This window comes from Amborella trichopoda, chromosome 8 (genome assembly GCF_054954075.1).
Source record: "Amborella trichopoda isolate Santa Cruz 75 chromosome 8, AtrichopodaSantaCruz75HAP2 v2.0, whole genome shotgun sequence".
Taxonomy (NCBI): domain Eukaryota; kingdom Viridiplantae; phylum Streptophyta; class Magnoliopsida; order Amborellales; family Amborellaceae; genus Amborella; species Amborella trichopoda.
Window position 1 is genome coordinate 29,824,571 of NC_142343.1, and position 26,962 is coordinate 29,851,532.

General features: G+C 36.7%; 1 protein-coding gene across 2 annotated transcripts; it reads right to left on the minus strand.

Annotated features, from left to right (window-relative positions):
* Window positions 1–4,115: 4,115 nt before the first annotated feature.
* LOC18423670 (uncharacterized) lies at window positions 4,116–26,962 on the minus strand. Of its 2 annotated transcripts, none has more exons than XM_011629150.3 (16): window positions 26,525–26,962; window positions 21,683–21,782; window positions 20,811–20,938; window positions 20,430–20,580; window positions 20,095–20,201; window positions 19,178–19,261; window positions 19,043–19,091; window positions 18,818–18,909; window positions 11,767–11,899; window positions 11,457–11,536; window positions 10,480–11,372; window positions 9,818–10,384; window positions 7,014–7,133; window positions 6,383–6,875; window positions 5,832–6,142; window positions 4,116–4,425 (listed from the first exon to the last, which is right to left on the minus strand). In XM_011629150.3, coding segments are annotated over exons 1-15 (3,087 nt in total). In that variant the 5' UTR covers window positions 26,527–26,962; the 3' UTR covers window positions 4,116–4,425; window positions 5,832–6,054. The 2 variants fall into 2 exon arrangements, with proteins under 2 accessions (XP_011627452.1, XP_011627455.1); XM_011629153.3 differs by having other exon boundaries at window positions 21,683–21,795; window positions 26,525–26,727.

Below are 26,962 nucleotides of genomic sequence, written 5' to 3' on the forward strand. Positions count from 1 at the left end.
TTAGAATTAAGAATAAAGAACAAATTATTATAAATGATATTGAGGAAAATATTCAGAACTGGAATATCCCTAAGGTACCAATACATGATGTTTATAATAAAGGATCGTTTAAACTAAAGATGGGTTATGCCATCAAAACTGTAGAAGAAAGTCTTTCAGTAACACAACATCAAGAAGACTTTCACCTACTCTCGAAAAAAGTAATAGAAAAACATAAAGAAAATAATTACAAATATTTACACATAGGCCTCATTCAAATAGCTGTAAAACCTTTGACCCGACCAGGGTTGAACACTTCTGTGCTTGTATGCCTAAGAGATACAAGACACAATATATTCACAGACTCTCTACTAGGCATGGTCGAATCCAGCCTTTGTAGTGGTCCAATTTATTTTAACTGTTTTCCTAATTTTTCTGTTTCTTTAACTGACCCAAATATCCTAGATATATTAACAATAAATCTTAAAACACATGGATTCAATATGGTCCATGGTTCACAAAATCTAGCTATAATCTATAGAATATTATTCCTGCACCAACCATTACTTCCCAAATACCTGAGTCATCTGACAAAGGCAAAGCCATCTTACCTGAGCATGAAACAATGATGCTTACAGAAGAAGAACCCATAATAGAGGATACAATCCAAAATCAAGAAAAAGCATTTATGGATACTACACCTCTAATGGATAGCATCAATAAAATAGCTTATGGAAAATATTGGAAACCCATAACAGCCTTACCATATCATAAGAGACCTACTCCTGTTGATATTCAAATGGAAGAAGATTCAATACAACAGGCAGCATCTTATTTTGGAAGATCAATAGTCAATTGGCAAATAAATGGTCTATCAGAATTAAAAATATTAGATGTCATGAGACATATGACCATGTATGCCTCTGCAAATAAAATGGCAGGCAACCATGATCAAGAAGTTGCCAAAGCAATAGTAAATGGATTTACAGGATGGTTAAGGGGATGGTGGGATTTTTATGTGGATGATGATACCAAACAAAGAATTTTAAACAATACTAGACAATGGACTGGAAGAAATGAACAAAATCAAGAGGTTATATATACAGAAAGTGATGCTGTCAATACCCTAATATATACAATCACTTTACATTTTGTAGGCAGTATCTCATTACTAGCAGCAAGATCAGAGGATCTGCTTTCTAATTTACACTGTCCTACTTTGTCCCATTATAAATGGTATAAAGATGTATTTTTCTCAAGGCTTCTAATACGAGAAGACTGTCAGCTAGACCATTGGAAAGAAAAATTCATAGCTGGTCTTCCTTATCTATTTGCAGAAAAAGTCAAAGAAAGACTTCGCAAAAAACATAATGGAATAATAGTATATTCATATATATATATATATTGTTATGTTAGGGTGCTCACACTGTGGAGTTATTTATCATTGTACTCAACAAATTTGAACACTGGATACTTTTATACCCTTATTTTGTACATAGAGCTTTTTTTTAGTAAGGGTATTTTTTGTCATTAAAAGGGGGTGTGATGTTATCTACATGGGTGTGACATCATATATATATATATATATATATATATATATATATATATATATATATATATATATATATATATATATATATATATATATATATATATATATATATATATATAGATAAATTTGAGATTAGCTCACTAGCTCACATGAACATATGAACCCAATAGCCCAGATTGAATCTGGGCCGATCTGACGGTCAAGACATTATTTCGTGTTTCAATTTTAGTTTTTTTTTCTACAAATCTAAATAACTTGAAATTTTAGCCGTCCATTATTCTCATCAAGACGCACCTAATAAAAATATTTAGAAAATAATTCACAAAAAAATTAAATTAACCAAAATACCCCTGAAATATTTCAAGAGTATTTTGATCAATTTATTTCTTGTAAATTATTTTTTGATATTTTTATTAGATTCTCTTGTTTTTTAAGAACGCACGTCCAAAATTTCAAATAGAAAATAAAGTCGTGACCATCAAATTTAATCTGGACCGTTGGGCTCATATTAGCTAATGGGCTAATCTCAATATTTTCTTTTATATATATATATATATATATATATATATATATATATATATATATATATATATATATATATATATATATATATATATATATATATATATATATATATATATATATATATATATATGAACAAGTGTCAGCCGAGGCACATTTCCAACTCCCTTATAGAAAGCAGCAAATCAAGTGGCACCCATTTGACCCCTATAAGATCCATGCGGCAAATGTTGGCAAAAAAATTGGTGGGTGGAGATTGAATCAACTGATTTGTACATCTTTCTAATTTTTTTAGACAAAATTAAACCCATTTTAACCTACATTTCCTTTTTTTATCACGCTCCAACTCTCTCTCCACACTGGTCCGTCACAAAATGTGTTGGACCAGCACATTATGAATGTAGAAGTTGGTCCCGACTGATACAATTCCAAAGGTCCCAAAGCAGCACAATTTTATCATCAAAAGCTAGTCTGGCGTGTCAAACCAGCACATTTTGTTAAAAGCGGGTACGACACATTTTGAGGATCAAAAACTAGTTCAACACATTTTTATGCCAGATAGGACATGCCAAGCATAACATTTTAGGAGAGAAACATGGGTTAAAACAAGGGGGTATTTTTATCCAAAATATATTTTTTACTTGAAGGGACAATTGCAAAAACAAACCGTGTTGAAGTATATGGTGATATATAAAAAGTATTAAGAAGGACGCTATACCTAGAAAATACAAATCAGAATAATATCTATAATTTTTCCTTTATTTGGCTTTTAACCGTCAAGTCTTGATCGGACGGCTCAGAGTTTTTCATTTTTTATTTTTATTTTATAAGTCATTTTAAAACAAAATTTAGTGCATGCATAGATCTGCCAAAGGCGCACATGATAAAAGTAATGAACAACTACTAGAAGTAAAAAGTTTATATAAAATACTACTTTATAATATACAACTACAAATGCCGCTCAAAAATCCATCGAAAAAAGTAGTTTTTAATGTTGAAAAACCCTTTGATTGATCATCTCCACATCGTAATGTATGACTATGAAAAATAAAAAGATTTTAAGTCTCAAAAATAGTATATTTTATAACATATTATCTACACCATCCATTTTCAATATTTTTATATGTTTATAGACCTACTTGATTTTAACCATCTTTAAAATTTAAAATTTAAAATTTTATAATTACTTATAAAAATAGATTTTGAGATAATCCTAATAACATTTTACATCAAAATTATATACCATGACAAAATTTGAAGGGCACCGTACCTCTACCCCCACGAAGGCATCCAACTCCACTACTAGAATACCCTTGAAAATTATAGGGGCATTTTGGTTATTTATCTTTTCAAAAAATATTGACTTTTCCCAAATTTTATGATGGGACGCTCAAAATTTCATCCAAAAATATTTTGTAGGAAAAAAACGAAAAATAATACAATGTTTAATATGACATTGAGGTATGAACAATAGTAACCGTTCAATTTAGATCGAATGGACGGCTAAGAAGTAGGGTCACATATTAACTTATATGTTCCAGGAGGCCTCATAGAAGTCACTCTCCATGGTACACAAAGAAACCTTCCAAGAGGAAGCTCCAACTGTGGGAAACCAGAATCAAGTTAATGGCTCAACAAACGTCTTATCTCAAAAGGAAGAGACCCAAATTTTGTGATCCATTGATTGCCTATCCATGGTGCCTTCATGGTCCACAACAGAAGATTTCTTAATCTGAGGCAAGCACTCAAGATGATCAAATCATTTGGAAAAGATCCTGATTTCTCCAAGAAGTTCTTGTCATTGTAATGGGGGTAAATTGTAGTCACTCAAAAAGATACAAGTTCAGAAACAGCACTCGTGACACAGTAAACAGCCGTGGTACAATGCACGACGAACAATATGAATTGGGAAACACAGGAGGCCGGGCCATCATTATCACATATTGGTTTGACAATGATTTTTAAGTGTAGATCATAGCGAACATAACATGATTAGAGTGCACGGGCTACTCATTATACTGTTCTTTTTCTAAAATTCAGGATTCGGGACAACTGCATTCTATCTATCAATCGATCTTTCATATGTGCGAGGCAAGAGAATTCCATTACAAGCTATAAGATCCATGTACAAAATCTACATTTGATAACAAGCATAAGCAATGGCAGTGGATTAACCTCCCAAAAAAAGGACGACAAGGTACTCCATCAAGAACACTGTATAGTCTCCAAGAAACAAATTCCACTTTCTCTGTCCCTCGATCTGCACACATAAGCTGGCACACCGTTCAAAATGAAACTGCGATGACATGCTGCATAATCCCCGAATCCCAAAGCCCGAAGGGAACAAGAAGTTGTGAGCAATTGAAGAAAGTCTGCAACATATAAAGCCAAAATGGTGTTCACAAGCAATACAACAGTATATGACTGACTTAATGCTAAAATTTGTTAAAATTGAGAAAGGTGAATATGTTCACACTTTAGGGTGAGTTTGGATGGATCAAGTGCGTAGTGCTAATCATGATCAAAGGCGAAACAGGTATTTTTTTGGTGCGAGGTTCGTTGAATTTAATGGCAATTTGCAGCATTTTACAAAGCGGGGTTCAGAAATGGGACCAAGACAAACATGTCGACAAATACTTCCCCAAGTAGCGTGAAAAACACAAAATGGAATAGCTGTCTCATGAGGTTAGGTGGATTATTTTACAAACAAGCAGAGGGCGAAAATGGACAAAGACAAACATGTTGCATCACACTTGCCGAGTAAGTGTGAACAAAAAAGGAAACATACAATTCGTGATGTTTAGTGGTTAATCCATAATATAATCCTTTCTAATTTCAGCATTTAAATCAGCAATGAAAAATGAAGGGTAAATCTCAAACTTCAGTTTGAGTCTAGAAAGTGTATGACTAAAGCAGACAACTAAATATATTAGAATATAGAGAAATGATCCTATAGGATCCTCCCCCACCCATGTGTGTAAGACCCCAAAGAATCCCCATTAAATTTGGCACGGATCTATAGAAAAGTCAAGTTCCACACCCATGTGATAACTTTTTTAGAGATCCGTGTCAACTTTAATGGTGATCCTTTGGGATCCTACACACATAGGTGGGGGAGGGTCCTACAGGATCATTACTCTAAAATATAACTAGAAAGTTTGCCCATGACTCTGTAGTTTTTGTGTTTGGCACCAGTTTCGGTATCCTAGAGATTCTTATAGTCCTGTTGCATGGATCAAACCTAGGTTTTTGTCAAACCGTCACAAGTTCTCTAAGCTTTATAGATTCATACTGCTAAGCGAATATATACAAGTAGTTCGATCAGAGAAGTATCAGTGTGAATCAATGAAGTCTGGAAAACCACACTTGGGTTTATGGGACTGTATACACCAGCTATGAGTAGTCAATACCCAACAATCACTGTCCATACCAATTTTTGGATGGTTGAGTTGAGTAATTATTCTCACAAAAAACGGGACTTTTAAAGTGGGATTTGGGCAGTGCAGTTAACTGTTTCCACCAAAAAACAGGGAAGTTTCTAAAAGTGGGCAACTCATCAACCAATGCCCATGGATTAATATGGACGGTGGTTGTTGGATCTGACTACCCAACACTATACCCCTATACCAGGCATAGAATATTTCCCCTTGGATTGTAATATTATTTTTCCATTGCAACTTATCCTTACAAAGATAACGGTTTTCTCAAATATCAAGAATGCAACCAACAAAAACTTGCAAACTGAGGAAGACGAATAGATTAAGTTTTGAGCCCTGACCTGCAGATATTAAACGAGCCCCCAGCATTTGCTGCCAAAAAACTGTTTTAACATCTGAACTCAAAACAGCAATCTTCAATCTACACATAAAAGTACTGCCCCGCCAAAGGACCACACAGCACTTGACTATCGCAGATCACATCTAGGCTGCAGCAACTACGCATCAATGTACTCCACATTCTTGACCTGAACAATCGTCAAGTCACAAAAATAGCATATTGAGTCACATCTCAAATGCCCTGTTATAGACATCCCCTGAACCAGGCATGTGAAGCTTGTGCTCCTCGTAGGCTGGAAAGTATTTACTATACCTAAGAAGAATTCAAAAGAAACAAAAGGATGGTTAAGCAACTAAGCATACACTGATAGTTCCTTTCTTTTGCATATATATAATATAATGTATTCCTCCAGTATAGATCAAAATGTAGCCAAAGTTGCAACAGGGAAAAGAATGAGGGAGAGAGAGAGTTGTAACAGATAAAAAATGAGAGCAACTTTCAATTGTCACACCCTAGATTACCCATCAAAACCAGAGCGATCAGGGACAATACCTATGTCTTTCGTTCTTGGTGACATCTACCAAGCCGCCATTCCTGACAGGGTGAACTCCCCTCCAATCTTCCCACTGAGAATTTGCCACATGGGAACTTCTGGTTGGATTTTGGAATGGTATCTGCGCAAAGGGGGAGAGTAGACCTGCTTGGCTTTGCTCCAAGAACCTCGAGGAAAGGTGAGGGTCCGTTAGGTTTGAAAAGCTGTCGCTGATTGAGTCAGGAAATCTCATTTGCTGGTGTGCAGAGATGGAATTTTGCATCAGCAAATGAAACCTTGCATCATTTTCTAAGGGAGAGGGCTGCGGAATAAAAGGAGCCCTACGATCCAAAGTGGGGTTTCTCGCTACTCCTAAAGGCAGTTTCCCCTTACCAACTGCCATTATTGCAGGATCTATAAGTTCAACATCACCAGAGCTACCATGGCTCACATTGAGCTGTGAGTTTGTGTATATATTTCTTGTCGTTGATATATTTTCGAGTATTTGGTTTGCTGCAACAAATGAAGAAAGAAAACAAAAACAAAATCTACATGTGAGTTACACATGAAATAGAGAGGTCTGAGCTCCAAGTGAGTTGTCTCTGTAAAGATATAGAGCACAAAGACAAACGAAGTAGATTTACGACGAACCAGAAGAAATGGTAAAATCCAAAGGTCGATCTGTTCTCTCTTGAGATGAAAACCCAGGAGGCGGTACATGGCTTGGAACAGAAAATCCAGGTGGAGCTGAAATCTGAGATCTAGAATTCACTATAAAAGCACACAACAAAATTTCAGAAACGAAAAACTGAAACATATTTTTTTAACATTTTACAAGAAATAAGCAACAATCATGTTTTTTTATAATAAAAAAAAAAAAACCGATTGCAATTGAAATAGAGACACATCTAATCATGTTCTTTAAAGAGGGTAGCTGCATGCATTAGATAATAAAATCGTAAAATTCATTTAGAAGTTTTCCATTTTCTATTTTATACAGAACCTATGATTTACCACATCTACAACAAAAAGGAAATGCAACCCATCCATTTCATCATGTAACGCATGACTATAGTTTTACACGGCTAAAGTTTTTTGAAGTACACAGTCCACATACTGGGATGGCAAGATAAGTGAAATAGTAAACACTGCTCTCTGCCCATAATCTGATTTCTTCGCCATATGGTACTATGGATCGAAATTCTAACACTACGAACAATGTACTCCAATTAGCCAACCATTTTCTTCCTAACTAATTATATCCCACACTCGAGACTAAGGTTATCAGAATCAGACAGGCCACCGAACCTGTGATTCCGACCACTGGTCAAACTAGTTTGACCAGATTTTAGAAAAAAGGAAAGAAAAATGGATACAATAGTTAAAAAATGTACTAAAAAACTTGCACAACTTCATTTCGTTGGTTGAACCAATTAAAGCCGACTGGGTCCAACTAGCCAAAACCTGCCAAACATTGGTGTTATCCAGTTTTCGACCAAACCCAGTTTTTATCTTGGACAAGACTAGCCAAGACACCAATTGGAGGTCTAACTGGTCGGACCACCGGTTTAGTTCGGTCCGATCATGACAACTATTCTCAAAACCATATCCAGATGCCCTTCACCCATCACCCACATTCCCAACAAACAATATAAAGCTACTAGGGTTGTGTTCGAATTTCTCATCCCTTTAATATTCAAGCCTCTTCTGACCAATAGAATTATCGATAAAAAAAACGATTCTGTGTAATGGACAAACAAATTTCCACATAATTTACTGGATAGATTTTCAACATCAAACGAACATCTCCGCTGCCACCAAAACAGGAAGACTTTCTGCGATCTTTATACTATAACTGCTTCTGATACACACATGTTCAACATGAAGAAAAAATGTCTATCAAAAAAAACCAAATGAATATCTCAAGGAATTAGATATAAATATCGTGCCGGTGTCCATTGTCGACACACTGGTAATCTCTACAACCACCGTAGTAAAGGTTATGGGAGGGTTCAGGCCCTTGATATGGCCCAGCTATACACCTCAATGTCATCAATTAGAAAGGGGACCCTCAGTGAGTTGGTTAGGCCAACATAGGGGACAGACGTCCAGCTTCATCAAAAACAATGCCAGGTTAACAAGTAAACCAAGAACATTAGGTTCCATGACTTCTCCAGGTTACGTTTTTCACTTTTGCAGTGATAAAATGTTGGAATCTAGGCAGTGTAGATTCTGAGAGTAGCTTATAATTTCTGTTTGGAAAGCTAACATCGGGTACACCAGAAAGTAATAAATCCAAGCACAATGAGGAAGTTTCAACATTCATTATTGGACACGACATAAGGTAATCAAGAATATAGCCCCAGCTCACTGTGGCCAGATGGGAAGCAGTCAAACAAAGAAAAATAAGAACCGTGAGATAAGGGAAATAATAAATCTCAGATAAGATAATGGAACTAGAAGATCATTTCTGCAGTAAAATAGTGGTTTAAGCGAACAAAGAAGATAGAAATGTCATCTAAGTCATTGGAGAGGTGCTTTCAAAAAGGGAAGAAGGTATCCTAACTAGCAGCACAAATCAGTTTGGATGGAGAGGAATGCCACAGAAAATTTCACGAGAACAACAAAATATGTAAAAGATGCGAGTAGAGGCAAAAAAAATATTAGAAAGATGATGCTCGGTATTGCTTGAGATTGACCAAAAAACTTGGAAGAGAAATTAAGGTAAGAGAGAAGGATGTCATTGTAATGCCATATTCTACATTATGTTTCATTGCAAATCATAACAATCCAAGAGACAATTTGAAAATAAATCTTATCCCATTTTAATCCAGTTGAGAAGGTAGATGACACCTTTGAAATCCTAGATGCTGAAGTAAGAGGAAATGAGGTTTGGATGGCATAGAATTTTATTTGGATTGTAGAATGGAGATACAGGATAGGGCACTCTTGTATCTCAAAAAAAAAAAGGAAAAAAAACGGAAAAGAATGAACAAATGCAAGAATCTAGCATGGCTCCTAACACCAACTTTGTGGGATAGGCCTAAAGCTTAGGGAAGAACTTTGGACAACTCAAGTTGTATTGGAAGCAATCTTAATACAAAACTTTATAACCATAAGTAGAATGCAGTACGATGAACTATGGTATAAGGAATTATGTGCACAGCTTTAGGATCCATATAGAACTATTATCAAAAACATAACAACAATAATGACCAAGTAGATCTTCCTCTTGGGTGTCAAGAGTTTACGGGGCCAACAATCAAAAAGCATACTAAATAGCCCAAAGCCAGAAAAGAAAAAGCAAAAAAAAGGTAATAAGCAATCATACATAGCAACAATTGCATCTGAATACATAAGTTGTCACTTATGACAGAAAATAAATGCATGACGCATTTTAGCCAGTAACTTAACATTTTTATGGCACAGAAAATTCTGTTAACATGGATACTCACCAGGAACCTTATTAGAAGAAAGATAACCGCGGCTGCTGGAGAAAATATCAAAATTCTCCAAGGCAGAAACACCATTTAGAGATTTATTCAAATATGTCTCGCTGCTCTCCATAGTTTCCTGTTGATCAAAATGTCTCGACTGCATATGCCCACTATCTCCCCACAATGTTCTTATATCACTTGATTGATTTATGCAATCTTCCTGCCTTGCAAAAGAAAACCTAGACTGATTATTGTATTGAGGTTTCCAAGCGGCGGATTGTGTTGACGAACCACTTTTTTTGTCACTATCATTGAGCAATAATTTCACCAAATCATGAGGAGAAGATAATGGATCATCAAAAGGATCAAAATCCAGGGAAAATATATTTTCTATGATGTTGCTTTCCCTCGTATTTACAGAGCCCTTTCTGTCGGCATCAAAAATGTCACCTTCAGATGTATGTGATGACCTACAGTTCTCCAATTTAGAAAGCAGATCTGGATTTTCAATGTTGTCCCTCTGTACAGTTGCACAGCTTCTGGGCTTGTCGATTTCAGTATGATGAGATGATTGTGGAACACCTTCTGCAAAAAAAAATAAAACAACACAACTTCATTAACTGCAAAATATATGTGATCACAAAAACTATCACAGTTAGTAATTGTAGCAACTGAACTACCTGCACAAATAGCACTCAAGGTACTAGGGCCCCAGTATCCAGAAGTAGAATGATTTGCAGCAGTCAGTTGACTGAATGAAGAAGGAAAATATGTCAAACTAGAAGAAGCTTCTGAGTTCAGAAACCCATGAGCACCATCAGCTTGGAAATCATTATCCATTTCATTACCCAGTGAAGACTGCCCATAAAAATCTGCACACTTTTCAGATGACTCCTCAACAAAACATAGACCTTTAGATATTTTGGCATCATGCCGCAATGGTTCAGAGGACAAATCCTCAAAATCATTTCTAGAAATATCCTGTTGAGTATCATCAACTTGAATTTCTGGTGTTTGGGTGGTAGAGCAAAGATAATCATAAACTGAAACTGAATTAACACTATTGCCAACATCAGCCTTTTCACTTCCAACACATGCCTTGAGATTCCTCGAGGACATTCCGTAGCATAACTTTTGCATGTGTCCCTCCATAGCTGAACATCCATTAACAGCTGCATCAGGACTTGAGCCATATGACTCTCTCTCAATGTCTTCATTGTCTCTAGAAGCCTGCAACTTTGTGAACCCGGTCTTGTCTTGCAAAGAAAAAGAATGAGGGGAAAGCTTAGAAGTGGTAGGATCTGAAAGTGCGTCCGAAGCAGCCTCCACAGCAACATCAAAAACACATGTTTGGTAACTTCTGAGAATATGTTCTTTAGAAGATTCAAAAGACCCCAAAATACTGTTTGATTGCATTGCTTGAGATTCTGAACTAGAAATAGGGGTGTCCCCTTGATCTGCATGCACTGCTGATACCGATGATGTTGCAACCCCGGAGGGGCCATTACATATGCTTGGCTTTAGCTTCACAGGCACCTGAGCTGCTGCTCTTCCTTGCACAACACGCAAGCCCCTAGAATACACAATCAAGATATAAGAAAAAGGAAACCTTTAGGACCACTTTTAACTTTTGAGAACCAAAGAAATTTTTGTTTACCAAGAGGCAGCAGCTGGGAGAACACTTGATTTTGCCGCACTACCATTAGAGAGGGAAACTTTAGCGTGGCTAACAGGAGTCTGGATTGAAAGAGAGAACATAGAATAAGATACGTAGCCTACCATTGGATCCAATAAGTTCCAGTGCATCAGCAATTTCAATCCACATTAGAAACCAGAAAGCAATATGAGAACCAATCATCAATAAGTTTAAAAAAAAAAGAATAAGAAAAATAAGCACCGACACTTCAAAGACGCTTTTGTTTTGTAAGGGAAATGCTAAGAAAAGAAGAGCAGGATAGAGAACATACATGACCAGTAGGCTTGACCAACGGTTTTCCAGAAGTAGCCATAGGATTGCAGCAGAAATCATCCAACGGTGGAGGCAAAACACTTCCAGAACGCCGTTGCAAATGATTTGAAACACTAGGAAGTTGCTGACTTCTATGGTCCAAACAACAGAATCACAGCAATAAGAATGCAGGGTGTAGACAAATCCAGCAGAGCAAAACCCAAGACAGACATCCATATACAGCATCAGACTCTTTATTAAGACCACATCCAAAAAAGAAAATGATAGTCATTTGGAATAAGCATGAATAACACCAAACGAACAAGTGGAGTCCACACAACTGTACTAACACAAATAGGTAGTATTTCACAGAACATCATGCACTAAAAGCAAGATCAATGATTAACAGAACTCTTACATTACAATACCAAATGCTTATTATTAACATTTTCAGTCATAAATTTCTACAACAATCTACTACAATCGTGTTGATCATTAAGGATTTTAACCAAATAGTAAATAGACTACGAGGAATATGACATTATTATAAGCCTACGCTACAGAAAGGGGCATTCCCACAGCCCCAATCCTTTTGTAGAGGTGATCATTTGTCACTTTTGGATTGCAAGAAATTTCCACTAAAAAGACACAATTACAATAAACAACATTACCCCAGGATATAGAGATAGAAAACCAGCAGGCCCAATTCTTCTGCAGCCACTCCTAGAACAGTCAACCAATGTGCCAATGAGTTTGCTTCTCTAAGAACTAGTGGAGCTAACACATTTGCAATGAGTTAGATGACATCCATCTAGACACTCCAGTTTCTAGGGAACAGGTTATTCTTTCTTGAACAGAATGATGACATTGCTAGAATTACTCTCCTCAATAAGTGGCCTAAAGCAGCTAGAATAAAACAAGGCTTTACAACCAGGAAGAATCCCTCTATTAAGAGTGTAACAAGTTGCAAATGGTTACAAATTATGAGCTTAACGAACCTAGAATTCATAAATATAGTTAAAGAGGAAAAGGATTCTCACTTAAATCCCCCCCCTCGGCATCCCTGCCAAAAAACCCAAAAAATAAAAAATAAAAAATAAATCTTAGGTGATTTGGACGGTAAGGTTAAAGATGCGAAGGAACTATGCGAAGGGTGGGTTGACATGGCTGTGGGCCCACTCAATATGATTAGGACATTTATTACCATGAAGAATCAAAGATCCTTGAATTCCTCATAATGGAGAAGGATTCCTCAAAATTATACAGCGGTTACATTGAGATGAAGGGCTCCTCCCATAGCACATTACAGACTCCTTAGAGAGTTTCTTAGACTAGATGAAGAACAACCATCTCCCAAGGTCACCTGGACAAAGATGCCAATCACGCAGCTGTATACCAGCTCTTATTCATCTGGGTCAACAGATTAATCAAGATCAGCGTGGAATTTCCCAAGTAGATAAATAACGTTTAAGAATTGACCAGCAAAAAAGAAAAGAAATAAGGAGCTTCAAAATAAAATTGGGAACTCAAAAAAGGAAATAAAACTTGTTCCAGTAATCACTATCCTAAACATCCTTGTTATGTACCGCTTTAGAGTTTCCAAGTCAAAGATCACTGACTTTACACACGGACCATGTTTCTCCTGGCAAGCCTTCCACCAGCCAAAATTCACGTTCTAAAATTTGCGATGCTGATGCAAATCATTTTCGCTTGGCCAATATAAAAATGGTTAAAAGGATATCAAGGTAATAAGTTAACCAACCAAACAACATTGATGGAGACATTCTAGTGAAGGTGGCAAGGGCAGCAGTGGATTTGGCAGTGGAAGAACGAGGCATATATCCTAGTTTTAAAGTGTTTGGAACAGGAAAATTGGGATAGGGGACATGTTGCCAGTGTCCGATAATCACCAGCAATAAAGGACAAGTCCTTCAGGTTAATTATGCTACCAGTGTCACTTGTAAATGGGGTTTTGGTACTTCAGGATCTACATCAAAACAAAAAAGGACAAAAAAGCCACCCCAAAAGGCCAGAATCAAAAACCCCGGGAAAATGGTCAGGACAGGCAGGTTCATTAAAGCCAATAGAACAGGCAACAACCAAATCTCTACTTTTTTGGGTTATGAGCAAGTCGGAAGTAACAAGGGGCACGTTTTGGTCCCAACAAATCAAACTCTCTAGCCAAATCTGGTCTTCAAGACATTGCATTCAAGAAGCTCATCACACTTAGGCCCATTTTGGACATCCTAGTACCCAGAAACAAGCCTTATCATTAGTTGCCTTTATGGGGCAATCATGAAAAGAGACACTCTTCAATGGTTAATCAAATAGAACAATATCCACATTTTTTGATATAGTGATAAAATAATGTTTTTTAGCTTTTACTATAAGGCCAAAACGGGGCCCATTAGCATCATTCTCAGTATAAGAGGTGTTCCATCTCTTATCTTGCAAAATCAATTCGTGAGAAAGAACAGCATGTTAGTGCCTAACTCATTTAGTTACATATAATAATTAAAGTAAAAATAAAAAGATCCTTTGAGTTACATAGCTACATATCTCTAAATGTAAAAGAAATTGAGCAAAAAGATTCTTTCATGTGAGGGGCTTATGGCACCACTATGTAATAGGCACCTTGTCATATAACGATTATGTACGTTAGTATGTATGAGTGTTAAGTGTCTATCAGTTTTCAGCAGTTGGAACAGCAACAATAGTACAAGCAGAAGACGGATGGTTGCCGATGTTCCATAATGGAGCACCTAAGAAATGCCTCCACATGTGTAGAACGTAAGATTATTAATTGTAAAGTGCTCTCCAAGAACTTACAGTATACAAGTGTCCTCACTACAGAGCTCACAATCATTCCTCTGAGGAGGTGTGTGGAAACCTTGAATTTTCCCAGGTAAATTTCCCTCAATAGTTATTGGAGAGTAGCTCAAGTCTCCTCAAAGTTGGTTGTGAGCCTCATAATAGGTCATGGCAGTCCCTGCACACTGCAGGCCTCATAACATGGCTTGCAAAAGGAGGCATGGGGGCTCAGCTCCTATCTCTCAAAGTCAGCTACAAGCCTATGTGATGAGAGCATCATGGCCTTCTATTGGAAATTTTTAATTTAATTTTTATCAAGGGTTTTGGTTTTTATTTGTATTTTGTTTGGAAAGTGAAACTAGGGTTATTTGAGCTTCTAATTATTTTAGTAATATTGGGGTAATTATGTCTTTTGGATGTTGTAGAGAATTTAGGGGGCATTTGCTCATTTAATTATCTTATTTTAGTTAGGGGTATCTTAAGTCCTTAATATGTCTAAAAAGGTGAGAGAGGGATGTCTAGCCCACAGAATGTTTATTTTGAGAACTTTGGAAAGAAAGAAAAATACTGGAAACGCTTCTTGAACTCTTTGATTGAAGACCACAGAGAAGGCTTGGTAGCACCTCCTAAGGCTCCTCCCTTCCAAGGTACCCTTCAATTTCTTCTTCTCTTGTTTACCATAAAACTTACCTTCCTTTCTTTATTCCCTTCATTCCTCTTTCCTTTCCTTCTTTTTTTTTTGGGGGGAAAAATCCGCTTTATATATGTACAGAAGTTCATGACAAGGAGTAAAAGAAGAAAAAATCTCACGAGGCATGAGTCTAAGGCAGCCCATGCAAGGGAACCCAATAACAAGAAGAATAGAAGAAAAGGAAAAACAGCAAAAGAAGAGGTAGGGGAGTCCAGCTACTGACAAGCCGAGAGCTCGGAACCCAAGAGATCAAAAAACGAGATGCATGGCCACCCACAGGCCGGGTGCTCAACACGCTCAAGGAGACAACCTATTTACCATTTTCTCACCAGCAAAATATAGAAAATGTTAGAGAGGGAGATAGGAAGGGTGGATGAGGTTCGAGAGATAAATGAGAGAACCCCTGAAGGAAAGAAGAGAAGAGAGTGCACTATAATGAAGAGGAGAGAGAGAGAAGAGAACGAAGAAGAAAGATGTACAAGAATAGAACGAAAGAGTAGTAAAAAGAAAAAAAAAAAGAGCAGAACGAGAGCGCAGTAGAAAAGAAAAAAAAACGATACAAATGCAAGTGAGAGAGAGAGAGGAAAAAGTGAAAGTGAAATATAGAGAGAAGTAAGACATTTCTTTCCATTCTTTCATCTTTTCATTCATATCTATCATTACTTTCCCTTCTTTCATCTTTCCATTCATTTCTATCCCTTCTTTTATTTTTTTCTTTCCTTTTCTTTCCATTCTTACCTCCTTTCATTACTTGAGCCTTTAGTATAGTTCCTCCTTTCTTATTTTTTCTCTCCCCTATTTTGTTCTATGATCATTAATCTTAATTTTTTGTTTAATCATAAGCCTCAAAACCAGCATACATTTCCCACTAAAAATCCAACAAAAATCTTAAAATTAACCAAAAGGTTCTCCCTAGAATTAACTCAATAAAATCCCCCCAAACCTCATTGCTAATGTAAAGTTATTCTACAAGAACTTCTCTTAGGATATGGACTAGTATTAAATTTGCAGATCAACGTATGTTAATCTGATTTTGTTTAAAGACATTTCATTCTATTACAAATTGAAATCTCATCTCCCAGATATTTAAACAAATTTAAAGGAAAATTGCTTCATTTTCTGGGCCGCATATGTCCAGAAAATGTAAAGCATCCATCTCATAAAGCATCCATCTCAAGTAGGTGTTTCATCTAAACATAATGGAAACCAGCGGTCCAAGTATTTTCTTACAAGAATTATTATTTTTAGTTTTTAAAATTTATTTATTTTTGTATATTCATGATCTCCATGTTGGACATTACATGTCCTTAAAAAATAAGTCTTAAAATCCATCTCAAAAATAGATTTATCAAGAGGCCTGCATTTCTACATATGTGGGCTTGGCTGCATAGAAACCGGGTCCATTTCTAAAACTGTATGTTGATTTCACAAGTTTGTTCATTCAGTTTTGTGGATGATTACCGTCTGTTTGCGGACTATTTGCCTTGAATAAATTCAGAAGTGTTCTCCAAACATGTTTTATAGCCTCGTAATCAAAGATTAGTGAGTGGCCAATCTTAGGTTACATCACTACAATGGGGAAACAACCCTGTTACTCAAGCGGAGAGACAGAGGGAAGGCAAGCATGCTGCTTTGCCTCCTACATTAAGGGAGTGAAAGCAGTTTTAGAAGTGAAAGGAGGGAGCTAAGTGAGTATACTAAAAGAAAAGGCTTCGCTTCGATGCTTAGCTCACAGCTCGCTCAGTGCTTTGCTTACTTGCTTCACTTCCTCATCTCTGGGGACTAGCTTCTACCAAGGAGGTATTCTGGTATAGGAAGCTTGGCCAAGCTTTGAGCTTTAGAATGCAATGCAAGCTTGTTGTAGTTGGAGAGTTTAAAGACCACGCTTTGTTTAGATCTCATAATCAGGGCTCCCAAAGTAGAGAGAGGAACTCTTTTCAAACATAGAGGAAATGAGCTCCCAAGACGTTAGGGAATGCGAGAGAACATGTTTCATAAGTAACTTGGTTTCCATACTGTGGCACCTTGGTCCAGTAGCACGAAGTCATCCTCCACTATGAGAGTATACAAAATACTTGCATATGCCCATATACCCGTATGCCACCCTCAACAACATCATCCAAATGGAATTTCTTTGAATTTAAATTTTGGGGATGGTCTTAAAAACATTAGAATTACTAAAGCCGCCTTTCTCTAATAAATTTATCTAAAAAAAAAAAAAGCTAATAACAAAGTGAGAATCACTCTCCAAAATAAACAAAGACACAAATTTCTTCTAAACATGGGTTAATGAATATGATACATCTCTATCTCTTCCATGTAGAACTTTGATCTGTAACTTGGATGTAAATCTTTGGCCCAAATTATTGGAATTTTACCGGTGATCAGGTGGAGTAAAGAAGTACTCATGGAAAATGGGTCACTTTGTAAAAGTTCAACATTGAAAGCATGGGTAAGTGCTCCCATCCGTCATCCATGTATAGCTTTGATCTATAACTTGGATGTAAATCTTTGGCTAAATTATTGAAATTTTACCGGTGACCAGGCGGAGTAAAGAAGTACTCATGGAAAATGGGTCACTTTGTAAAAGTTCAACATTGAAAGCATGGGCAAGTGCTCCCATCTGTCATTCATTTCCAATGATATAATTTACAATTTTTTTAATGTCATAAACCCATGTGAATACAGTTTGTAAGGTACAGTTAAGTTTAGACCTAAAAATTGATCTATAAACCAAGGAAAGCCAGAATTGCATTCCTATGTAAAAAGTTATCATTAGTTGGTCTAGATATTTCGCATGGAATTGCTTTTCTTTTTTTTAATTAGTATTTAATATTAATTTATTGAGGGCATTTCTACTGCATTTAATATGAAAGCAATTACAATGTGAAAAGTTCACCAACAAAACCAGGTGCAACAAGGTTACTATCCATATTGTGGTCAATTGTGACCCAAAATAACTAGTTGAGAGTTAGCTCCTTATTCACCACCCTTTGGATCCACTCAATCCCTCTCACCACATAACATCTAAACGGCAATCCTATCATCATCATCAGAGCCTTTTCCCAACTATTTGGGGTCGGCTAAACAGCAATTCTATCATTACAACATAAAATAATAAGCACCTCATATCCTAAATCCCGTTTCTTTATTTTGAATTGGGACAATTCCTTATCCAGCCAAAGTTCGATTCTAATGATTGTTCCGGTGTTTAAAAAACCTGAAATCAGGAGTCAAAGGCCAACTCAGCCGAGTCGGCCTGCCAAACTCATCCAAGTCTCAATAAAAAGAAATATAGGAATCCTAGACCAGGCACCCTGCTGGGTCAGAGTGTCTTGGTCAAGTCAAAGCCTGAGTGAGCTATTTTTAGAACACCAGAGTTTTCATGATTTGTAAGACCTTATTTGTTTTGTTAACACTTTGTAAGATCTAGTCTACTTCAGTATATGCAATGTCTCTCTTCATCAGTATGCAGACCCTTGCACAATTTGAAACCACCAAGTTATGTCAGCTAATTATGTACCTTGCACCTGGCCAAGTAAATAAAAAAAAAAGAATAATTGTGTACCTTGCACAATTTGAAACCATCTCATCTTTTGTGAAGCTATCTTCTTGTGTTCCAATATCATGCAAGTACAAACAATCTGGATTGTTACAAGGCTGCACCAAAAGCACAGTCAGTATGTCTATGGCACAAGGTGATCAATTCCAAGGGACCAAATCACCAGATCAGTAAGAAACTCAAATAGGATAAGGCACATATATCACCCCCCAATATGATGCATCACCATACCATATTTCTTAACCACGCATGGCAATACTTTGTGGTACCATAACATGCCCTGTAAAAGCCAAGTAAAACAAGTAACTAACATGAACTTCAGGCATATTGCTTTTCACCAAAAACTACATTAAATTTCATGCTCACTTCAATGGCTTCCCATCCAATATAAAACCATGTACTGCTTGGATACACCGAACAGCTTCCTCCTCTTTTGCATACGTAATATATCTGCACCAAAAAAAGATATGCTCAATTATAGCAGTTTCAACCAAGAGTATGGCAAATAAATACATAGCTATGAAGCATCTTTCAAGAATCAAATATTATAAACATTTCCATTTTTCTGAATGTAAACTTGGGACCTCAGTAGGAATGGAAATCTAAGCGTAATGTTGTGGGACCCTGCCACCCCAACCACCCAGGCCACAAGGCCATTCCAAAGAAGAACTATAAACATCATTGAACAAATGTAACGATCTAGCAAATGTATTTCAACAATATTTTGTAAAAAAGAAACAACGCAGACTGAAATTTTATACAAGTAAATAAAAGCGATACTAGGAATCCTGGGATAAACAAGCCAATGGTTAAGTTAGCAAACTTTGGTAATGACACATGATAGCACAACCTCTTTTTGGTAATGACACATGATAGTGCAACCTTTTTCATGCTGTGATCTGACCATCTATGCATTAGAACCAGAGATCCTAAAAGGCAGTTTTGTAGTTGGCTCACTTTTTACACTGCCAATTCCTTGCTATTGGGCTTCCTTGGAATTGTACAAGACATGGACAAAGAACAATTAAAACTAAAGGATATAAGTATTCTAAAATGTGGATAAAAGAAACCATATTACCACCAAAAACCAAGCAAAGAAAACCTCTTGCAGAGTGTAGATTCAGAAAGGTCCAACACTCACAATAGATGATGCAAGGAAACAAGAATTTCAGTGAAGAATCAACCATCAAGTAACCTCATCATAGGTTAGCAAGCAGCCGAATGACAAAGTCCTCAACTAAAATGATAGCATGTTGTAAATAGTTTGAGAATATTCTACTTACACACTACAGGTATTGTTAAGAGAATACTGACTGCCCCCAGCAGGCCGAGTAATGGAGACCTTGAGAACCTTCCCATACTGTCCAAAATACTCCTTGCGCTCGAGAATCTGTCCAAATGATAAAAGAGGTTTTAAAAAAAAAAAGGTTGCAGGTCATGGCTAAAAGCCTGCAAACTGTAAAACAATGCAAAGCAAGACTCCACTATTCAAGTGACGTAGGTACAAAAATGGAAATAAGACATTAACGGCCAAAAAAATAAGAAAAAAAGGAGCACTCTTTACACTAGCATGAGCTAGAATTAAATTGATGCTGATATATATTATGGAGTTTTGTACCTCTTCATCTGCCAAATTATTAGGCACACCAACTATGTACACTAAGTTCCGCTGAATCACTCTAACATTGCTTAGATGCTTCCTCCCTTCTAAATTTTTTGACTTCGCCTTCTGTGACTTCTGTTTCCTCTCATGATTAAGTTCTGTCATCCTGTTCCATTTTAAATAGAATAAGCCTTCCTTTTCTTCACAGAATAATAAGCAAACACAGAGGTGAAAAAACACAAGTTTCAGACCATGGCTCAACGATATTACAGTTTAAACCCACATTGCTCTCCTCCATGCCCATTGAGGAGAAAAAATAAGGAAAAAGATTAATTAATAATGCCAATTGCAGTAAGTATTTGACTTTTCACAGATATTATAGAAAACAAAACACACCTTTCACAGTTCACTGTCATTCCTACAATTTTTTCCTTGTCATAAGGTGTGCGACAAGCTGGACACCGGCCCTCAGTATCATCCTTCTCTGCCATGTCCATTATGTGATGCCAGCACCAAACACAAATCTAAAAATACAGATTACAATTAAAAAAGAGTGAGAGGATGGAAATCAGCAAAAAACCAACACTTGATGTTGCAACTCTTAGAAAAGTACAACAACAGCAACACACCCCATTAGTGTTCAAAAAGAAGTGTATCAGACAACAGATTCAGGCATAACAGTCCGGTTCCTAAGCAATTTAAGAATTCCTTCAACAATCATGATAGGAAATTAAACAGCTAACAGATCACAAAATAAGTAGAGCAAAGCTATGAAAAATAAAAGCAATATGTATATGAAATCCTCTAAATTGTAGAGGGGACTCATTTCTGCTTAAAATTGTTGAAAAATTCGAACACCAAAAACAAACCATGTCAAACAAACGTAAGCATAAAGAGCAGTAAGGATTTCAATTTGCAAAGCATAGCACTAGCAATTTCGCCCAGAAGTACAAGGGTCAAAGCAGTCCAATGGCCACGAAATAGATGAGTATAATTTCCCGAGTAATGCATACTTCGGAGGACAGTAACGCAAATAAAATCAACAAAATAATGCAAACTTTGTAGCAAAACCATGCAAATAAAATCAACCTCAACATAATTATTCTCATCATCAGAAATTCTTCACCACAGTAAGCTGACAGATTCAGAAAGCAAAATTCGCCCAGAAAAAGTGAGGAGAAATTAAAATTCAAACATAGTAAATGACATACGAGCACAATAAAATGAACCACAATTGCAGAAAGAGGACTTATTCATAGGTACTAAACCTCATAACCACATTGGCATGGCTTCAATTGCTGATCGGTCAAGTCCATTTCCTCAGTGCAAAGAGGGCAAGTTCTTTCCCCTTCGTCACTCATGGTTGTCCTGCAGTCATAAACTATCATCCCATTAAAGGCATTCAAAGGTTAATTTCCTCACATGAAATTTAAAAAAGAGATCAGCAAGTCACTTCCACGTACATACAACAAAAGCTATTTAACAAGAAAACACATATACCAACTTAATTTATTGAACCCTAGCAGAAGGAAACGCAGGTTCTGGAAAAGCCACCCATTAACATCACTAATGTGATGTGTGGGCCATCTCATTGAGCTCTATATGATGGAGGTAAAAGGGGTTCTTTCCCAGTTCATTACAAATTGGGGCTAAAGAACAGTGTATCCAAGATAATGTGAAGGAGAGAATGTAAAGGGAGAATAAGGAAAATGTGAATCCACACTTATACAACAGAAGAAAAGTTTCAACTAAAACAGAGCACATCCTTCCATTTAGAAAGGTCCAGTGACATCATAAGAGATACCAATAATGAAAGATTAAATGGGATCATTTACTATTGAATTCATGATGCCTGTGATTTGGTTTTAGATATGATTATATGGAACAAATCTCAACTATGAAAGAGTTCAAAAGGAGAAAAAAACGAAGGCAAATCCCTGCTACCAAAATGCAACATTAAATTTATTTCGCCTTGATAAAAATTACAACTCGCAAACTTAAAACTCAAAAGCAGTCATGTTTTTATATGATTGAAGAAATTGATACAATATTGTTGGTTAGAAGATATTTAGTATATTTTTGGTATAATATATGATGCATACAGACAGACTGTTAAAGCATGCCTATCCGATTCGTTATCTTAAAAAAACAATAAGTTATCAATTATATGGCCTAGTCCACTATTTCCAACCATTCTTTTCTTTTCTTTTTTGGTAATTACCAATCATTCGTTATGACAACCTCTGAAACTACATAGAATGTTGATTCACTCAAGTATAGGTGCATATCCCCTAAGATAAAATTACTTGAAGTCAGTGATTTAAAAAATGGATCGGTGACTAGGATCGGGCGATTCCATGCCGACCAGGCGTTTTTTAAATCATTGCTTTAAGTTGGTAGGAAGATAACGAACAACAGCAAGAAAATATGACAGAATCAGGCAACCATAATCTCTCTCTCCACAACCCTGACAGAGATAGCATGTAGGAAAGTGATTCCAGAATTTTTCAGATGATAGGATCTTACAGCCTTGAAATAGGAAGAGATAATAGTGCAATTCTTGAAAAGTTATAGAGGCTAGAGGTAATTGTCCCTTATCTCACTCTAGTTCTCGATATGATTGTACAAAGGGTTTGAGGGTTATCCCAAAAGTAATAAAATGACAAGAACAAGGCAAGTAGAAGATGAAGGCAAAATCATTTCAGCACACCTACGAATCTAGGTGGCAAGGGCTTACATGTGTTAATGAACGTGTGCTGTCCAAAATTATTTCCACCATCATAAGTTATGGAAATGGTCATTCTACTCCTATAAGCTGGGCTTCTCACCAAAGACCCAACAAGTTGGACAAATCACCAGCAACGCAGTAAGATTTAGGCATCCCGGGCACCATGTTCCAACTAAGTGAGCACCTACAGTTTCTCTCCTGAGCATGATCATACAAAGTGCTGGTGTAGCACATCACCTCAAACACATAAGCAAGGGGCAACTTCATGAAGGCAAAGATTATGGCTATTAGGACAGAGGAGTCAAAAGTGTGATACAATGCATGAAGTGGGGGGGTAAGCTTCCCCTGCATATATTCCTAGATTTTCCCCCCACTGTAGAGCCCAAAGAAGATTTTGTGTTAATGAAATTGTATTAAAGCACAATGAAGGAGTATTATAGGGACCAAATCTTAAAGCAGCACAGAGAACCAAAATTGAAGGAGGGGGAATGCACATATTAGGGGGTTAGAAAGTAGTACATTGTCTTTTAAGGATTGCAGAATTTTATCTTTCAAGCATTCCATTATTAAAGTCCTAGTTGGCTAGCTTCCCAGGTTATCACACACATCGATCTTTATGATTCTCAAATCAGCAAGAATTCAACTCAACAAGCTCCATAGAAAGTTATTGCGGAAGCAAGGCGCTCAAGCAAACAGGTTTTATTTTGTCTAATGTGTGCAAGATCAGGCAGGTAATAGCAAAGTTCTCAAATGAGGGGTGTGGAGCAAGGCACCAGGGAGGTCCAAGGTGCTACGCATGTCGATACTGTAGCATGCAGACAACGATTTCAACACGAACAATAAAAAAAAATATATAAAAATTATAAAAAGACATGGAATAAAATGAATGTGTATTTGACAGTAGGCATTTTAATTCAGTATTTGCCCACAATGTCTATTGTTTGAAACATCGACAGAGGTTAACACACATTTTCTGTCTTTATTTTTCCAATATGATTCAAATTAAAATCAAAATTGGACGATTTATTCAGAAAATTCCATAAAACACAAAAGAATATGCCAATATATCATCCACGTAAGTAAGAAAGCAAGCATAGTACAATATTATTAAAATAAATTACAAATAGCGATTGTAACATATAGCCAAATGCTGATTACTTCTTGGTTTAATCTCCTTCAAAGTCAAGACCCTCGGCAACTCAATAATATCCAACAATTGATAGCATCAAATTAACTTGAGATGTTACTGGGAAAATCTGAAAAGTTTTTTTGGGAATTTTAATCAAAAAATTCAATTTGATTATGAAATCTTTGTCTCAATCCACTTAGAACCAAAAAGGTTTGGTTCTAATGTGTTTTGGGAAGGTTAAATAGCCCCCAAAACTATCCCCCTTTCCCCCCTTTTCGATGGGGCAAAAGACATTTTTACCCCAGCTCGAGGCACTATTCCGTCCAAAAGCAGGGTCAACATACGTGACCATATGCACTATGCAACACCTTGGGGGGTGGACCTTATGGCCCATCTAGGCAGGCTTATGTGGTGCGACGAAGGGCAGACCACTTTGATGAGACCACATAATGCATTAGCAGCCACATCTAACAATAGAACATAGCTCAGAAAGGTCTACATACCAACAGTATCAGGTATTTCAGCAGAAAGGATGATCAAGGTTAAACGCACAAGGCAGTTCTAAGTAAATTAGGCATGGAGGGTAGGAAAGTTCAGGATATTTGCAATAGGAAGAGAAACTATTCAAGGGATTGGAAAACAATCCAGGGCAAGATAAAACAATGCTATAGGAAGCTAACTTGCAGTCATAGAGATAAGTGATAAGACTAATATCCAGGCGGAAAGACAGTTTGAGGAATCTCTATAGACCCATTTCCTTTTCATTGGGTGAGCACAAAGAAACCATAGAGCACCACAAAGGGGTAAGTTGGATATCCATCTTCCTACTCCCAAATGGAATATGCATAGCTAAGATATAATACAAAAGGGTGGATCTCAAGGATACCACACACAAGGTGTGTTCCGAGGGAAAAAAAAGACTATGGCCACAATCATCAAAAACTAATAAGTAGATACAGAATGCTTGTTCTAAACACTACAATGTTATTCTGTTTAAGGGAAATGTACTGGTCAGGGAACAAGATCCAAATTACAATACAAACAAATTCCACAAGTTTGCTTCTCAAAGACAATTTTAGTTAATAAGAATAGAAAAAAATAACAATTTGCATTCTTTCTGGCCAATGCTTAAACATAAACTGCAGCAATTCTCCATCATACATCCAAATGAAATTAAGGCCTTCCTTGTGTTAACTTAGAGTTTGGATATATGTGTGCACTTACACATACACTTAATACACATCACTCAAGTCATGAAATCTGAAACACCATAAACTGATCAAAGAGGTCATAGAAGGTACTTACTCCTAGCGGTGTGTATGTAAAGATGACATGGCATGGATTTTAATATATTGATAAAATAAGCACAATTTAAAAGAAAAGTTCAATATGAGACAAAAAACCAAGGCCTCCCACCATCATAACTTAAGGACCGTCTTCAGTCCAAAAAGCACTTTTTTTTTTCCAATATTGATAGTGATACTTAAAATATTATAACTGTTACCCTACAGAATTAGAGCCCAGTAGACTAACAGGCAGCAGAAAAAGATCGATTTCGTTTTCTTTTATATTTATTTTTGTGGATAAACGTAACAAGGTCAAATTGAGACGTGGAAATTTAAGATCATAATAAGGACATCGTGAAATAATAAGGTTGAATCAGGAACCAATCACAGCACCCCTTTGCACTTATTCTGGAGATATGTTAAAAAGTGAAAACAACATGATAAACCAACTTGCATAGGCAAATATTTGAAATAATTCATAGATTCTCTTTCATGCATATAATATAAAATAAATTTCACAAAACAGTATCAAATTACAATTAAAACATGAAAACAAAAAATTATCACAATCAAACAATAAGTACCAAAGTACACCCCACAAATGTTCTCAAACAAAAGGATAAGAGAATTCAGGACAGAAACAAAAACCCCAAAAAAAACCAGAGAGACAACGAAGGATATCAGACGAAAACCCAAGATCTTCGTGAAACTAAAAGAAAGCAAGCAGATTTAATTAACATATTAAAACAAATTGACCACGTGACCAATAAACCTAGGCCTGAGAAGAGCGTATCAAAAACCCTAATCAGCAACAAGCAACATGCACAAAACAATAGATTAAGTTATTTACTGAACACAAAATTCACAGGGCAAAGATGAGTAAATCACAGGGAAAAGGGAGGGATATGAAATATTACGAGGAATTGCAGTGGAAATTAGGGTTTTCAAACCAAGAACAGTGACTTACATTGATGGATCGAGAGGCAATACGCGCAGAGTAGAGAGAGAAGATCGAAGGCCGGCAAAGAGATAAGAGGCGCCTCGAGAACAAGAGAGAGAAAGCACGGGCTACGCAAGAGGGAGGTAGAGAGAGAAAGAGAGTTATAGAAAGTGGGGAAGAGAGAGAAAGAGGGGTTATGAATGGATGGATGGATGGATGGTCTGTCCCAGCTGTCGTTTTCCTGGCCCTGGAAAATATTTAAATAAAACCCTATGGCCCCATGCATCCATGCATGCATGCATGGATCATGATGCATGAGGTTATGGTACGGTGATAAAGCGTACCGTCTCACTTAACGGAGAAATGGACGGTGACATCACTACTGGCGCGGACGTACGGTTGACGGAGGAGACGGAAGAGAGAGGAGTTAGAGAGAGAGGAGGAGAGAAAGCTCGGTCAAAACTC

Excerpts from the sequence above, each read along its gene's own strand:
- LOC18423670 (XM_011629150.3), bottom strand. Across the intron at positions 18,910-19,042 it reads ATGCGTGGTTAAGAAATATG|CCTTGTAACAATCCAGATTG; the intron begins GTATGGTGATGC and ends CTTTTGGTGCAG. Across the intron at positions 10,385-10,479 it reads CTTGAGTGCTATTTGTGCAG|AAGGTGTTCCACAATCATCT; the intron begins GTAGTTCAGTTG and ends TTTTTTTTGCAG.